At 40.9% G+C, this 16,791-nt stretch overlaps 2 protein-coding genes across 3 annotated transcripts in view; one reads left to right on the forward strand and one right to left on the reverse strand.

Annotated features, from left to right (window-relative positions):
- The window catches only part of eva1aa (eva-1 homolog A, regulator of programmed cell death a), a 189,552-nt gene that overhangs the window by 84,981 nt on the left and 87,780 nt on the right, over positions 1-16,791 (forward strand). The window contains exon 1 of one of the 2 annotated variants that reach the window (XM_074685049.1): positions 14,766-15,112. The exons of the other annotated variant lie outside the window; for it this stretch is intronic. Within the exon in view, the coding sequence (XP_074541150.1) occupies positions 15,004-15,112 (109 nt within the window). The 5' untranslated portion in view covers positions 14,766-15,003. Of the gene's footprint in view, positions 1-14,765; positions 15,113-16,791 lie in introns of those variants that run through there. 2 annotated transcript variants of the gene reach the window in all.
- mrpl19 (mitochondrial ribosomal protein L19) lies at positions 11,154-13,479 on the reverse strand. Its single transcript, XM_074685359.1, has 6 exons — positions 13,343-13,479; positions 13,026-13,146; positions 12,777-12,895; positions 12,222-12,356; positions 11,824-12,005; positions 11,154-11,655 (listed from the first exon to the last, which is right to left on the reverse strand). Exons 1-6 carry the CDS (start codon positions 13,419-13,421, stop codon positions 11,434-11,436), a joined length of 858 nt encoding a protein of 285 aa, XP_074541460.1. The 5' UTR covers positions 13,422-13,479; the 3' UTR covers positions 11,154-11,433.

The following is a 16,791-nucleotide window of genomic DNA, read 5'->3' on the forward strand; positions in this document are numbered from 1 at the left end:
TGGCTTCCTCCCACAGTCCAAAACATGCTCATGGGGTAAATTGGTGATTGTCTATTAGTAGGTGAGTGTCCATGTGAAGGGTTGTTTGGTTCAATGTGTCAGCCTTGTGATTGACTGGTGACCAGTCCAGGGTGTGCCATGCCTCTCGCCCTCAAAGACAGCTGGGGTAGTCTCAAGCCACCTGTGACCCCGTACAGGATAAGTGGTTGAAGAAGAATGAATGAATTAATGTATGAATGAATTAATAAATGACCATACCAAACCGTACTGGAACAAAGTGGACTGTAGGGGAGTAAGATCATCCTTGGTCCAACCATTTGCCACGGATGGCTTCCCATCTGGGTTGTTTTGAGAATAAGCTCTTTCCTGGCCTTTTTAACTTGCTTAGTGTTAAGTTGCTGTATCTCACTGAAAATATGTTGAACTGAGTAAAACCATAGACTGTATAAAACATGGACGTTGTCTCGTCGACGTCAACCGTCTGTTTCTGAAACGGAAAATGAAGCACATTGGCTATAGCGGCCGTATAGGTAGTGGCAAGGGTTCGCCTACAGCCATAGGGCGCCTGTCGGTCATGTGACCCTCAGCTGTGCCTCTTATTGGGGGAGCTCACGATCTTAATATCCTCAGAACGGCCGAATTAGAAAAAAATTCACCCCCCCAATACAGTGGGAGCCGGTAGTAAAATAAGCGACTCAGACAGGAGACGTTTTTTGAACCAGGATGTAAAAAGGTTAATTTCTGCTTTGAAAATGTCTTTTTTTGGCTTGGTGTGTATGTGACTTTCGGTACTTCCGGAGCCAGCCTCAAGCAAACACAGGAGAAACAGCAGATTTTAGCACTTCAGCATTGTGTCATATTCTTAGACCGGAGGTTGCCGCTTGATTAAACCTGACTGGATCACCTCTACAGCTTGAATAGTTTGTCTGGTTTCTGATCCTAGGGCTCCAACAACATAAAACATTTTTTTTTTAAGAATTACAAAATAATTCTTTTTTTTCTTGGAGGGAATGCTACAATGTTAAAAATTAAATAGAGTTAAAGTAATTATACAAGCTTAAGGTCTTTATTGACCCATCTGTTTGACATAGATAGCTGTCCACCAATGAGTGTATTTCTCCTTTAGGTTCCTGCCTGTTAGAAGAAGTTTTACATGTCACATTCATGTGTACAGTGAATTATACACTCAATAGCCTAGTTAGTTCTCTCTTGCTCTCTCTGCTCCTCCATTGCAGTAGATTACTTTTCATCACAAGTCTGCTTCTGCAAAGCGTTATATCTTTTTCAACCCATCTAGTTGTGAAAGCTGTCTATCAAAGACTTGCTTTGTTCAAGCTCTTTGCCTGTTGAAAGTATCCCTGGAAGCCTCTATCCTTTTTGTCATTTGCTGCTGTATTAATTAATATAAATCGATTCTATGTTTACATACTTTCAGAGTTGCATTGGTAGTAAAGGAGTATTGCCAATTAAGTAATGGAATGGTCTCATTATTTGTTGGTAATGGGCTGTGAAAGAGATCTAAGCTGTTAGGCAGTGTGGGCTGTTGCAGGGTAATGGGTTGTAATTTTGTGATGGCAGATCAGATAGAGCAGTCAGAGCACCGTATGAGGCTTAACCATACTCTGGAGGATTTATTGTCCATAACGACAGCTGACTCACATCATCAGGTGTGCTCTTTCAAGAAGGATAACTACAACCAAACAATAAAGACAAGACAAGTAAACTGAGTGTGACAGAGCTGACGAGACACTGCATCGACAGTAGTCACAGGACTCAAAGAGCAGTGTTTGTCAAAGAGTGACAGACGTAGGAGGGTCAAAAGTTTAATGATAGCGACTATGTGACTGGGTAGAGTATTGGCATGTAAACAAATGGTTTAAAGCTGCCTTCACTGGACGGTCACAGCTCTTTATAAGTGACTCGGTAGTGCTGGACTGATGGATCTGTGCTATTCAAGGAGTTTTATCAAAGCCCTGCCAGAGTCTGCTCTCTGCAGTAGGGTTTGTTTTTGTAACAGACTGAGGTTAAATATTTGCAAATTAGCTGAACTCTTTGTGTATTGACCTGATTGAAGCTCCAGTTGAAGAAGGGTTTACTGTATCAGAGCAGATCAGAGAGTGTTTGGTTGAGCTGTCAATCACAGGAAAGTAGGTTGACATAAAAGTTTTCCCGGTGAGGAAAACCTTCCTGTTCATTTTGTGTAACGAGAAAATAACTCTGAATTATTGTGCTAAATGTGGTTTCTAAAAAGGAATTCCATGGGAGGGTCAGCTGTTGTGTTTCTTCCCTTTTCTAGCTTAGTTTTTTCATATGAAGCCTTTTAGGTTCTTTTTAATTAAACCAAATACTTAAAGGGAACTTTTGCATAGAGGGAATAACAACATGGTTCATCTGTGGGACTATGAATCAGCTGAAGAAGAGGTAAAGTGATGGTCTCCTAATGTTTGTGAAATTGCAGAGTAACCCACCTTTGGACAGCCTTAGCAGGGGGTCAGTCCACCCACTGAGGCAGCGGTTCATTTGTCACCTACAGTCCAGTTCAGGGAGCATCTTCACTGTGTCATTCATCTTCACTTTGCATTTCAAATGTGTGTCCACGCTGTGTGTGTTTTTCACGCCATTTGTCAATAGTTCAGAGTGCATCTTCACTCATTCGTCTTCTGTAAGCGTCTTAAGTGTGCATTCTTTGTGTCCATCTCAGGTCATTAGTGGTCAGTGCATATAATGGATGAATGAGGTGGGTGGTTATCAGGGTAATGTGAAGGGTTCTTCTCTGGAACTGATTGTATGACTTTACACTGCTTTGTTTAAAAAGCTTTTTCTGTTGTTATTGGCTTTGAGGAGAAAACTTTCCAGAAAAAATAATCTTTTTTTTAGTTTGTCATTATAGAATTCTTACATTTAACCTACTATCATACAGTATGACACTTTAACCACTTTTAGTGTGTTTTACTTATCCCTTAACTGTTTTAATGTCTAGCCCTGTGCTGCAGAGTGTCATATGAGCAGACGCTGACACCAGAATGCAGTTTTCACATTCATCTGCTGAAGGTGGAAAGTTTATCATCACCATCTTAAATCTGAATTTGAAGAATGCATGTGGTGTACAAAAAAAGGTGATTAGTGATAGATAACAGACCTCTAAAAAATGAGAGAGAGTGCTTCAATAGAACAAGATTTTATACACTGTGATAATGGTTTCAGGACATCAGAAAATATTCAGCAACACGATAATTATCACATGTTCCAGCTACCCTGGAAATAATGTAGAGATCGTTCCCTTCATTGGGATTCCGTGAAGTATTTTGTCATTGCTGACACAAAATTTGACCAAAAAGGTTGCAGTAGGTAAACAGGGGCGCTATGATGCCACCCAACAAAAGAACAGGCAAAGAAGGAGGATGATAAACATTCACTGAAAAATGTAAGAATTTTGTTTAAAAAGATAAAATTATAAAGTTTATAGATAAAATGGGCAACTATACTTATCTTGAGTTGAACAATTATGTGTTTCCTAGGGGGTAAGATGATAACGTTATAGTCCTTGACTGGCACTTGAATGTATGAGGCTGTTTCTACTACATATACATTTACTCATCCCCAATCCAAGAGCAAGGAATTTTTGGGGCACAGGAAAAATGTGCCCCAAAAGCATTCCAACCGCCTCCAGCAGGTGGCAGCAGAGAGATATGTCTTTTGAATGAAGACATGGGCTGTTTCCCAAAGCCCAGGTACCTTGCCTTGCCTTGCCTTTGAAGGCAGTGCCTCCGAAGCCCCTTCCTTCCAATCCAAGGCAAGTGTCTTGCCTCTGCTCAAAAGGAGATGCTAATGGAACAGCCTACAAAGGCATATTTTTTTTACCATCAGATTCCTGTCACAAATGTTTATGTAACTGGAGTTACATTGTCTCACATAACATGTGTTGCACTGTGGACAGTTCTTGGAAAGTTTATACAAACCTGGGAGTAGACCGTACGCTCAAGTGGCCACAAATGTTGTCATGGCTTGCCACTTTTGTGCGCTTTTTGCTTTTTTATTGCCGCATTACTTCTCTGTAATTATAGTTACGTGAGTGACACACATGGTATAAGTTGTTATTTTCAGAAGTGTATTTTGTTACTTACATTTGAATTGGAATTTACTGCGGGCCTCCACTGGAGCGTCTCTCTCTGGTGCTTCTTTTCCTTCCATTCTTTTCCTTTTATCGTAGATTCGTGCGTTGCATTTTAGGTATTTATAGCCATGGCAAGGCAGCGAAGGATACACCTGTGTATCCTTGGTCAATTAGCCACATGCTAACCAAAGGGAGGACATATGCCTCCGGAGGACATGAACATTGGAACAGCACTTGGGCAGCAACTGATGGTGTGGATACCTGCCCACGCCCACCCCACGCCCACATCAGACCAAGGCAAGGCAAGGTACCTGGGCTTTGGGAAACAGCCAGGGGCTGTGTCCCTAATCGCGCACTTCAGCATTTCCATTTACTATTTTAAGTGCAGAAGTGCATTCACACTGGCAGTACAAAAAAACGCATTGCACTTTGATTTCTCAGCTTGCGCACTGAAAATAGTCAAAAAGTTGAGTGTGGAATGCTGGATACTTCTCACACTCAATGGGCGACACATTGGCTACATAGAGGAAAGGCGGGAATGGATGAAATGATGAATGGTGGTTGCAATTAATGAGTAGAACAGAAGAGACAAGTACCAAGAGACAGCCTGTACCAAGACGAATGGAACTGAATTGCTTGGGGGTTATGTGAGGGTCATAACATCCTCCTCAGCTTTGCTAATGTTTGGTTTTATCAAAAGTTAGGTCGATCAAATTTTCCAGTACAGCACCTGCCATCACTGGGATTCATAACTTTTATTCAATAGATGACCACTGCTGAAATACTGGATGTCATATCTCATTATGTAACATGTAACACTTTAAACGTCCACAAAATAAAATAGATGAAGAGCACATTCTGACACTGGTAGATATATGTCTTTAGGAAATTATAACTAACAGAATTTGTCCGATTATTTTCATTGTGTGTTGGCGTCCTTGCTCCATGCCTTGCGGCGTTGATATCACTTCCCTCTGACTGCTCTCGCTCCCTCACACAGTTAGAAGACAAGCAATGAGACGCACTGTTACTCTGAACTTTTCATTAATGTGAATATCTTCCGATCTCTGCTGGCAGCACTTGACAAAACATACACTTCAGATTATCAAACAGTCTGAAGCTGTGTGGTTTGGCGATGAATCAAAGGATCATCAAGTCTATTATATCCACTCTCTCTTCACGTATCAATACTCATTTGGTGGAGATTGCCTCTCAGCTGCAGTTTGATACGAGAGCTAAAATGAGAGGAGGCAGAGGGATGGAGCTAGCAGTGCCCGCTCATGTGAATTTGTTATCTGCCTGCATACTTGGCATCAGATCAAGGTGAATGTGGTATGAGCTAAGGAAAGTGTGTGTGAGGTAGCAAGAGAGTGTGCGTGTGTGTGTATGTGTGTGCATTTTCAGCCCTCATTAGCAAACTCCAGCCCTGCATTTTCAATATGAACACACTTCTCCTCCCCTCTTTCCCTCACTACAGCCTCTCAGCCAAATGAGGTTAATAAACTCAAGCGTTTACTACCATCAGCGACACTATCCCTCCTCTCCTGCTTTTTCTCCTTCATCTCCTCCTCTCCTTCTACCTCCTCCACCTTCCGTCTCCCTTCTTAAGCCTCCCCTCTTTCTTTCATCTCAGCTGAAATGCTTTCTTCCTCTTTTCCTCACCTCTTTTTTATTGTCATTGTTGCACAGCAAAAGCTCTGGGATTTCCTCCCTCTATTTCTCAGGACAGAGCTGCAATTACAGCTCAGGAGAGAAGAAGACCAGCTGTGCAGGAGCCATATTAGCTGAGAAATAAAGATAGGTGGCCCTCTAGAGGTGAGGAAAAAACTGCAAGTAGTTGTCCACAATGTCTCTCTCTCACATCAACGCAGAGGCAAACTTTTACAACCACATAGCTTTTATTTCTTTTTAATAACCAGGCAGGGTCATCATGACCGAACAGGAATAACAGCCCTTCATAAGGAATAATCTGCTGTGTTATGACCTGGCTCACATGTCTGGAGTGTTAAACACAACTGAACACACACTTAGAGACGCACACCAGCAGTGGCAGGAACACGCAGTGATACCGAGGAAATGTGAAGAATGCATCAAACAGCCTTGGGTGCTCTAATCTTGGACGACATGTGGACAGTGACGTCCTAGAAGAAGAAAATACAAAAAAAACACAAACAGGACAGATTCAGACAGCTGCGAGCTGAAGATGTAGAGGAATGCAGTCAAAGATAATTAAGTGGCTTTGCTGTGATCTTAATGTTCATGCCCTACAGGCAGAGAATCCATAAGATGTTTGTTACCAGAAGGTATTAAAGGTAAAGCATTCAATGTTGGCTCCTGTAGGTCTGACTGTATTACCTGTAAGACTGTAATGTGACATGATCCACTCATCAATTTACAAATTTCCAGTTGATTGTAGCAAACAGATCCAACAGGAACAGTTTTAACTGCTCAGCACAATAAATGTTTTCAAGGGATATCTCAAATTTCAACAAAAAACACCACTCCAAATGTAATTTTTTCAACGGCTTCATAAAAAGCATCTTCAGTACTTGGTTTTCTGTCCTGCTGCAAATATAATGCCCAGTCAGACTTCAGCTACTGGCAGCACTCCTTATGGTTTTAACCATAGACTGTATAAAACATAGATGAAGTTTCAGTGACATCACTCATCTATTTCTGAAACAGAGTTTTGAAGCAAATCGTCGGTGGGAGCCATAAGGGAAATGGGGCAGGCTTTGAGCTTCCCCACTAACAGCTTAGGATGCTCATCTGTCAATCAGCTGAGCTGTGCCTCTGATTGGGCGAACTCCCGTTCTTAATATCTTCTAAATTGCTGAGTCAGACAACCTCCCCCTGCTCTATACAGTGTGTGCTGTTAGAGAAATCAGCCATTCAGACACAAGATGTAGGTTCTTTTTGTGCCAGGCTGTAAAGCAAGCTGCTTGATCTTAACCTCCTGCTCATGTTTAATGACCTCTTCAAATCTTGCTACAAATTTTTATTTTTTATTGGGTTTAGGTCAAGCAACTGTGATAGCCACCTGTAAATATTCCAGCTCCTCTTTCTAATACCAAGCCTTTGTGGACATTGAGGTTTGCTTTCTGGGAGGATAATGTCGTGCCATTATTATGTCATTGCTTCCAGTGCCAGGAGATGCAAAGCAGCCCCAGAGCATCACCAAGCCACCACCATGCTTCACTATGGGCAGAATGATAACTCCAGATGATCAGATTCAGACTGCAATAGAAATTAAAAGTGAGCACTTAAAATGCTTATAAGCCCAATCTGCAATGATTGACAAAAATTTTAGAGTGCATCTGCATAGCAGACTCTTACAGCTGTACATCAATTTCTGTCAATTTCTAAATAACTTTGTCTAATTGGCACCTTAAAAACAAATGTACACATGGTGCTTTGACAGAAAACAATGACAGAGAATAAGGGGGACAACACGATAAACCTTTAACAGAAAGAGATAAGCTGTTTTTTAGGCATGAGTGGAGTTTTCAAGGTTAAAAAAAAGCTTAAAGGGAAGAAGAATTCGGTCTGCTGAAGGAAATATGTCAGCCAAGGTAACACTGAGGCTTTTTGTGGAGAATTTTTTCTTGCCTTTTTTCTCAAGGATCTGTCAGAGCTAAGAGTGGAAGAGGGGGACGAGAGAGTTGTTTGTGATAAGTAAGGGCCATGGCGCTTGTTTGAACACACACCTGAAGTGTGTAGCCTCTGTGCATGGGATGTGGCAAAACCACCAAGTAAAACTGGTGTCCTCATTCATGCTTTTAGTGTTTTAAGACCAAGTGAAGGATTACAGAATATAGCAATCAATGTTTAAAAGTATGATTGTGATATGATGGTTAGAAGCCTTGCTAGTCCTATTATGAGTGGGTTTATGGAATGATTGTGACGTGAATTGTTCTCGAGACGTCCAGAGATCCAAAAGTCGCTGTACAAGTGCAGCGTACAGTGACCCAATTGAGGAAACCTAGTTTTTCCTCAATACAAAACGTGATTTATTTTGAAAGGTTACTAAAACAATAATACAAAAAAAAAACAATACAAAAACCCAGTCAGTCCTGAGTTAAACAAGTTGCTAAATTAGAGGGCCGTTCTAACGATATGTCAAGTCAAAGTTTATGTACAAGTCATAGACAGTACTTTAATACACAGCCTGTGAAAACACTTGTATAACTTTGACTGTGGCTGAGTGACATCACTTGTGTATTTCTTGTTGGGGTTTCTCTCTTAAACAGTCAATCCTGACTAAAATTGGGATGAAGTAATTGATAAACAAAAAGCTTCTGAAGCTGAACTTTTTTAAGAGCTTTTCTTTTTTTCCACAACTTTGAAGAAGTGCGATACTGAAATGCACTGATGCTCTCCTTAGTGACCTCATCCCCTTTGCTCATGAACATGTGTCATTTCAAGGCTTTTATCGGTTCATTCTGAGGACACTTGGCCCTGACTGGAAATGAACCCTTGATTCCTGTAGCGCTGCCAGATCCTGTTCACACACAGGACCCACATTATTAAAACAACTGTGATATCTGCCTGTTCGGCTTCAGGCATCAGCTGCTTGCGATGTAATGTTTCCTAGCAGCTGTCGCACCGTCGGGTCGCCTGTGTGAGTGTGTAACAAAGAGAGAGTGATGGCAGCAGGAGCCTCCGTCAGGCCTGCGGGACAGTCGGAGAGGAGCAGACGGTCGTGTTGTTTCACTGCAAACATATGGTGAAACTCAAGTGTGTAATTTACCTAGGACCACGGGTGGCCCCAGCGAGCACACACACACACACACACACACACACACACACACACACACACACACACACACACACACACACACACACACACACACACACACACACACACACACACACACACACACACACACATATGTTCATGCACACATGCACACGCCTGGTGACAGGGTGTAATTTACCTGGGGCCTATGGGTGGCCCAGTATCCCGTTGCACTTGTCGCACACAGAAACACACACTCACAGACAGCCCCAACACAGTTCACACTCAGAGACAGAGAGAGTGAAACTAATTTCCCCAGACAGGAGAGTAAGAAATCACACACTGACAGAGATGTTACACATCAAGTAAAAGCAGCGTTTAGTGGAAGACGGGGAAAAAAAACCTGTGGGAGTTGCTGCACACTCTGCATCACATCCTCTCCAATTCGTCAACCTGGCAACTTTTCAAAGCCGGCGCTCTCCTCCCTCAGAGAGGGAGAGATGAAGGTCATGGAAGGAAGACAGTTTAGAGGAGTGTGTGTCCCTCCCTACATTCCTGCTCTGACCTTCGTAGTAGTGTGGCACTGTAGCTATCATCGGCCCACCATGCTTTACAGTCGTCTGTTATTGAGGGGTGGGATTACGGGCGCCCCCAACCTGCACGCCCCGCCCTCAATTCCTCCAATTCCCAACCATGAAGAGAGTATCATGTTCCGCATCAGGATTGACAGAAAAGGCTGTCCCAGACGTTTTCAGTTGGCACTGTTTGAGGTGTGTGTCTGTCTGTGAATGCTGATATGATAGCATGTCTGCAGGTCGCATTGTGTGTGTGAGTGTGAGTGTGTGTGGATGTGTGTCTGAGAGCGAGTGTTTGATCTCTGTTCCCAGCCAAGGGGGCTTTAACTTCACTCCAGGTGCAGAGAAGTCAACCTGAGGGCATGGGAGGCACATACAGTTGAGATCACAATCCTGACACACACACATTTACACACATACACACACTCAAAGTGAGGCAGGAAGTCTTCTTGAAGCTGTAACTCAGACTCAAACTTTGTGGTTTCAACAGGTTTACCAGTTAGGCAAAGGAATGCTTCTTAAGACTTGGCAACGAGGATAAACACTACTGATACTGCCTACACACGAGAACATGAATCAGTTAAACTTAATTATTTATTTAAAGGGACAGTGCATATTAATAAACGTTCCTAAACGCATCTTTGTAAATATTCCTGAGTTGGCCATAAGGCTCGTTTTCATCTGTAGCTCCCAGCAGGTCATAACAGAATTCGTATTACGAAGAAGAGATAAATAGCAACGTAGAGTGAGAAATGAAAAGGTGAAAGGACCAGCCAATCCAGTGGGTAGTGTAATGACAATGTGCGGGATGGGCTCTCCTCTTGGAAGCACATTGAGCTGGTTGGAGGTAAAATTAGCTTGGATCTAAAACCAAACAAAAAGCTCAACAGGTGCCACAATTTGGCTTCAAAGAATCAGAGAATTAACCCCACACATTAACCTCATAATGTGCAATGTTCTGTACGACGTTAAAGCACATTTCTTCCACCCCATTACCTTAAACATACCAGGAATAATCTCTCTCTTTATTCCTCTCTATCTCAGCACAGGAAATGTGTGTGGTCCGTAATGAGCTCAGTAAACATCTGCTACTCCTGTATTAGAGACCATTTTCTCCGCGTCTCATCCTGTAATATGGAGAAATTAGAGTGCAGAGACTCATTCAGGGTGTTTATACACACACACACATTCACAGGGAGCAGACATAACATAAGGAGTCCAAGTGTTTTTATACTACCCGACTGACGCTCTAACATGCCATCTTAACACCACAATTTTCCATCCGCAACAGTAAAACACTCCCGGGTGTCCTTGGTGTATGATTCCTGGATACTAAGGTTGTTTTCAAAGTGCAGGGTTCTGAAGCCTGTTTCTAGGAGCAGGATTACTCAGTTAAATGGAAATCTTGGCCAGGCTAAACCAAGACCTTTAAATTCATAATAAATACTTTTCTTAATTCTTTAGTTAGGCTATAGACAGGATAACTAAGTTAACTTCATTTGCTTCATGTTGTACTGAGGTAACAGTCTGTTTATTTTGAATAGTGAGAGTTTATCTAAAAACAACAGCTTGATTATGAAACTGCTGTTAGAGGTGTTATAAAGAGAAATAGTGCCACCTAGTGTCCAGTTGCTATCACCTCACTTTAATCGCTGATGACCTCAGTAATAAAAGCCATACAGAAATGTTTTTTATGCAGGAGAAATAACGTTACACAAACGCTTGAAAGTTTTAACTTCTTTTATTGTAGAATCATTTTGATTAGTATGAGTAACTAATAGCAGTGATATTACAAACTTACATTCTGTACAGCAGACTAAAGGGAGACAAACAGAAGCTGCATGATTCCTCAGAAAACTGTTTCCATACTGGATCTTCCTTTAACTTAATGATGTTGCATCTGTGTTTCTGTAAAACTGATGATAATCCAGTAGAGTTCCACATCCATATGAAGCTCGTATTCCTGTCTTTCTGCCCCCAAATTAACTCGGTCGATGGAATCTTTCTCATTTGTTCATCTCCTGCTGCACTTCCTTGAGGAGCTGCTCCTCCAGTGCAGAAGTGTCATACTCCTTCAGCATGTCATACTCATTCCAAGGCTGCGCCCACTTCTGAGCGTGCTCCATCTGCTCCGGGGTCAGAGCCACGTCGAAGCGGATTCCCTTAATGTTGAACTTTGGACGTTCCCAGCGTTTGGACCACGGCTTTGGGCGCATTTTTACTTTGAGCTTGCCAAAACACAAGAATATTGATTTCAATTAGCGATATTGATTCACCATTCATCAACACTTTTATTCTTTGTTTTATCATGAAGTTAAATTTTCAGCATAAATAATTGATATTTAATATAAAAAGAAGCTTAGATGTCTAACTTGTTGTTGTTTTGGATCTCTTACCTCGTTCAATGGTACCTCTCCAGTGGGAGAGAAGGGCACAGGCTTCATGTCGGGGTCCACAGTGCTGTACTCAGGAAGAGCATCTCTCAGATACATCAGATTATCATCAAGCCTCTTCTCCAGCTTCAGCACCTCAATCGTCTGAATACGAGGGCTGTAAAGCTCGTAGCATATCTCTATGCCTAAGTCACACACGAACAAAATACATGATTGATGTAACAGTCTTTGTGAAGAAGTCTATAAGCATGAATTAGTTGGAGCTTTATAATTTGTGTTTATGAAATGCTGTTGCTTTCCTTTCAGTGTGACTTTGAACTCAAGATAGCATATGAAAATGTTTTGGAAAAGACTACCATCTCGGTTAGGATGTTATAAAACTGAAACTAAACCAATCTCACCTTGTCCATCAATGATATTCCTCAGTATAAACGTGGCTCCCAGCCCATTTCCACCTCTCTGAGTACAGATGCCAACGAATCGGTTACTCTTCCCACTAGCATTTGGGTCAGCCATGGTCACTGCCAGGATGCTCCCTGAAAACAGACAAAATAATGAACACACTTTGTTGTTCTTGACACAATTTTCCTGTTTTCAAAGCTTGTTGTTTCATAACAATAAATCATGGCATAAAGCAATAAATTCTGAAATATGTACCCCTATGTAGCAGCTGGGGAGTTGTAAATAGGTTAGCACCATGAATCTAATTTGAAACCAATTGTGGCCTCAAGAAATGAAAGACACTGAAAGATTTCCACCTCCAAGATGGAACCACAAGTTGTTTCTGTTGATGTACTTTAATTTTACAAATTAACGATGAGGTGAAGGAGTGAACAGCCAACTCTAGAAGGTTAAGGGTAGGGAAACCCTAAAAGTAATTTCCTTTTACATTTATTTAAACAAAAGCAGAAAATGATTTCCCACTTCACAGTTAAAACTTAAAAATGAACTCTTACCAACATAGAACTCCGGGATGTTGAGCACTTTCCTCCTGCGAATCATATCTTTCCTTTCTATAGCAAATTTCAGAGGGTTTGTCCTCTGCCTGGGAGGGATGAACTCTGGGCTCAGAAACCTGAGAGGAAGAGACAAAACTTAAGCATCATATTCTACAAAGGATATATTTATAATATTTAGTATTCAAATATGTAAATGTCAGAGTGAGATGGGAGTTTTATTTCTCATAAAGCTACAAAACATCGTACTTTCTTAGAGATGCCGAAGTCTGAGTTTTATCTATGATGACAGGTTTAGGTGGAGGGGTGAATTTAGGAGGCTCGTTGTTTGACCCCGCAGCCAGACGGCACATGGAGGTGGACAGGAACCCTGGAAGTAATTTGAAAACAAAATGTTAACCTAATACAAAATTACAGTAACATTATACCAAGGTTTCACTGCATCCGGTTGAAACTGCTAGCTAACAGTCCTTCAGCTTCGTTAGCCAACCTTTAGAAGATACCACGCAGTTCAAAACCAATGCAGGGAGCTGTTAGATAAATCAGGGGGGCGACGTTTTACTCACGTTCATTTTGTAGCTGAATGTTTCGTAATAATCTCAAGGTAAAGATGAATTTGTCGAGCCTCTTCGTGCAGGCAGCCATGACTGACCTTCTGTAGTCACATGCGAACGTGTATGGAAGCCGCAGAGGAAAAACGTCACTGAAACGCGATTTATCCAACTCTGCGTTGTATAATGGGGTCCACCAGATGGCGCAACAGTTTTGTAAACTAAAGTGAAGCAGGACCTGGCTTGTATCGCAAAAATTCAACGAAATTAACTACATTCATTAAAGACCAAATACTGTATCAAACCTTTTTGCTGGAACCACTTCTCAAAATGATAACATATAAGCAAAAAAATATACAGCAAATACTAAAAACTGCAGGAAATGAATTTTAGTAACATATTTTTATCTCGTTTTGAAATAACTTATCTTTTATTCAGTTATGTACCTCGGGTTTCATCATCTATAATAAACGTATCTTTAAATTGAAGCTTAATATCTTATTCTCCTGTACTGCTTTAATGTTTAAGTATTTTACAGACTTTTTCTTCTGTTTTGGTTGATTTTGTCTCTTAGTTTGAGTTTTATCATCTTAATGTACTCCAAATGTTTCCTCATAAACATTTTCTGATTTATTTGATTTTTTAAAATTATCATACTAATTATTTTTTTCTGTATATGTACATCATTTTGTGTTGTATGGCGTAGGAAGTGCTATATAAATGAAGTCTGTTGATTGAATCATCATCATTCTATAAACGACCACCAAAGCAGGCTATGGAGGCTTTGTTTGAGATGCTCACCAAGCATCAACGACGTTTTTCATAACAATGCAACTGAAGGCAAAGTCTAATTTATGTCTACTATAAACAAGAAATTTTGAATTTGATTGGAAATAGCATCATCGTCTCGCATTTTAGATTTGTAGCTCCTAGGCAGATTTATGCTGAATCACTATCTAACAAGAGTTGCTATTTGATACATCAGGGCTAAAAAAAAAAAAAAAAAAAAAAAAAAAAAAAAAAAAAAAGTCATCATGCACCATTAACAGTCAGTCCTTCAGACTGTAGGTTGAACAGTGAACAGACATGGAGGCATAAAATTGACTTTATAATCAGCCAGAACTTGTTGAATCGATTAAAAAGATAGCAATAATAAAAAACAAGACTTTCATTGTTGCCACCACTGATGAGTCTGAAAAAAAAGTGGTACAATCAAATTGAATCACTCCATACCAAAATATTAGGCTGCATGAGCAGGAAGTGATAATTGCACTGTACACATAACACACAACATATAAATTATCCTCGAGTGTCAGGGAAACTTTATTTTATTTCAATATAAATTTTGCCAGCCCACTTCCTCGGAAAGGAACTCGGGGTCTTTGAGACCATGCAGGGGGAGCGGCGGTCCTCCAGGTGGGCTGCCTCCACAGCAGAGCACAGCACAACACAACACGCAGTTAGCAGTGCTCCCAGAGAGCAGCGGTGCACTGCTCCGGCGCGGAGAAACAAACTCAACCCTAGTCTCTCTCAGCGGTGTGCTGGTTTGTGGTGGGAGAAAGATGAGAGAATTAGACGAGAAACATGGGAGTTAAAATCTTCTAGAACTCAATGGTGACGCATCTGCTGGAATTTCTAATGCTACGGAGAAACCCCCAAACTTTGAGGCTTCAAGGATGTTCTTCTCAGATGGGACTCTCTCAGCCGTCACTTATGCGTTCCTGTTGGGAATAACGTGTCTGACCGTGCTCTGCGATACAACCAAGGGGTCTTCAGACTTCTCAGGTTTGCATTTTATCGTTTTTGCTGCTGAAATGTAGTCTTAACTTCTGTTCAATCTCAGCTAAAATGAAAAAAAAAAAGTGCAGGTTGCCAGAACTTGTTTTATGCCAATGTGCACATAAACTTTTCACATGACGTGATGAAACATACTCAGAAAAGTCATCAACATGTGATTTTTGGTCTCTTGAAACAACAATCTCCCATCAACTTCCCCTTTGAGGACGACCCATGTCTATGGCGTGCTGCAGCATGCACATAAATGTTTGCTCCATAAACCGAGCAGAAGACAACTTAAAGACGCGGAAAACGCCCGTGTTGTTCTTATCTGTTGACCAGTACTGACACAGTTTGCACAGATTGACCCACATGTGCATCTTCAAACAGCATGCATCTACTTTGCTAAAGTCACTCGCACTTTGTCGTGGAGATTGTGGGTTGGTTTATCAGCTGAAAGACATATCCCATTGATGCAACAGAGATAAATGAGATAATAGAGTTAATGTGTCACTAGTTTGGGACTATTGTCTAGACCAGTGCTGTCTCTTTGCTATGGATTTTCAGCTTTAGAAAAGAGCTGTTTTTTGTGTGTTTCATATTCAAACACACCAGATATGTGCATCTGTGACCTGTTATTTATCAGACATTTATGTTCAATCTAAAGTGACTGATTGTGTAGGTTTTTATACCTGCCAAGTGGAGGCAGCACATTAAACTAATGAGTTATTCTGTGCTGTATTATGGGCTATTGAGCTCTGCTGAGCCCAAGGCAAGCCTTTAGGTTTTGTTTACAGCACCATAAAACAGGAAGGGAGCTTTGTGTCTGTGTTAATTGGCCTCTAATGGGTCTAATGGTTGGAAATGAGCAGGCTAACTCTGTGGGGTAAAGGTGCTAAAGAGCAGATGTATTCTACATGCTCCTGTGTGTATGGCTGCAAATGTGTCCATGTTTCTGCCTAATGAGCTGCTAAATATCATGGTGTAGTGAAGGCTGCTAACAAGGTTGCATTTGGGTTATAGCCAAGCATGTGGTTGTTGGTTTTGACATTGAACAGGACAGATTAAACGGTGGTTGATTAAGTAAATAAGGGAAGCTGTATTGGAGTGTTGGTAGATGTTGGCTGCTTGAGGCAGGTAAACCTTGAATATTTGTACTTTTACACAATTTATCCAAGGCTAATGTCACAGAGAGGATTAAATGAGTTAAAACCTCTGTTTACGAGGAATCACCTGATAGTTTACCACTAGACTGTCAACATTTTGCAGTTATGCTAGCAGGAAACATAAGGTTTCCAGATTCAGCACAGGGCAATTCTCAAAACTGTACAACTACAAGTTTTCTAATAAGAAGACATAGTCATTAGTATTATTGATAATACTTTCTGAAAGTGACATTGAATCATTGTTTAATGATGATCAGAATTAAAGCTAAGCCCAACAAAACAAGCTAGGTAAAGGTTAGCTGTAGCTCAGCTAGCAACCTTTTTTTTTGTTTTTGTTTTTTTTTTGCTATGAAAGGATGTTTATTTGTGAAATTTCTGATAAGTTATTCAAAATAAAATGGGAACTGAACCCTTGGGAAAGTTTTGATCGTTTTACATTAGATGATGTTAATTTTGTTAGCTAGCTTTGCAAGCTCTGCTTTTGCCGATTTTTTTCTTCTTTTTTTCAGTAGTAATCTACAG

Source organism: Halichoeres trimaculatus, unplaced genomic scaffold, assembly GCF_033239565.1.
Source record: "Halichoeres trimaculatus isolate MK-OKI-2021-1 unplaced genomic scaffold, fHalTri1.1 fHalTri1_scaffold_13, whole genome shotgun sequence".
NCBI lineage: Eukaryota > Metazoa > Chordata > Actinopteri > Labriformes > Labridae > Halichoeres > Halichoeres trimaculatus.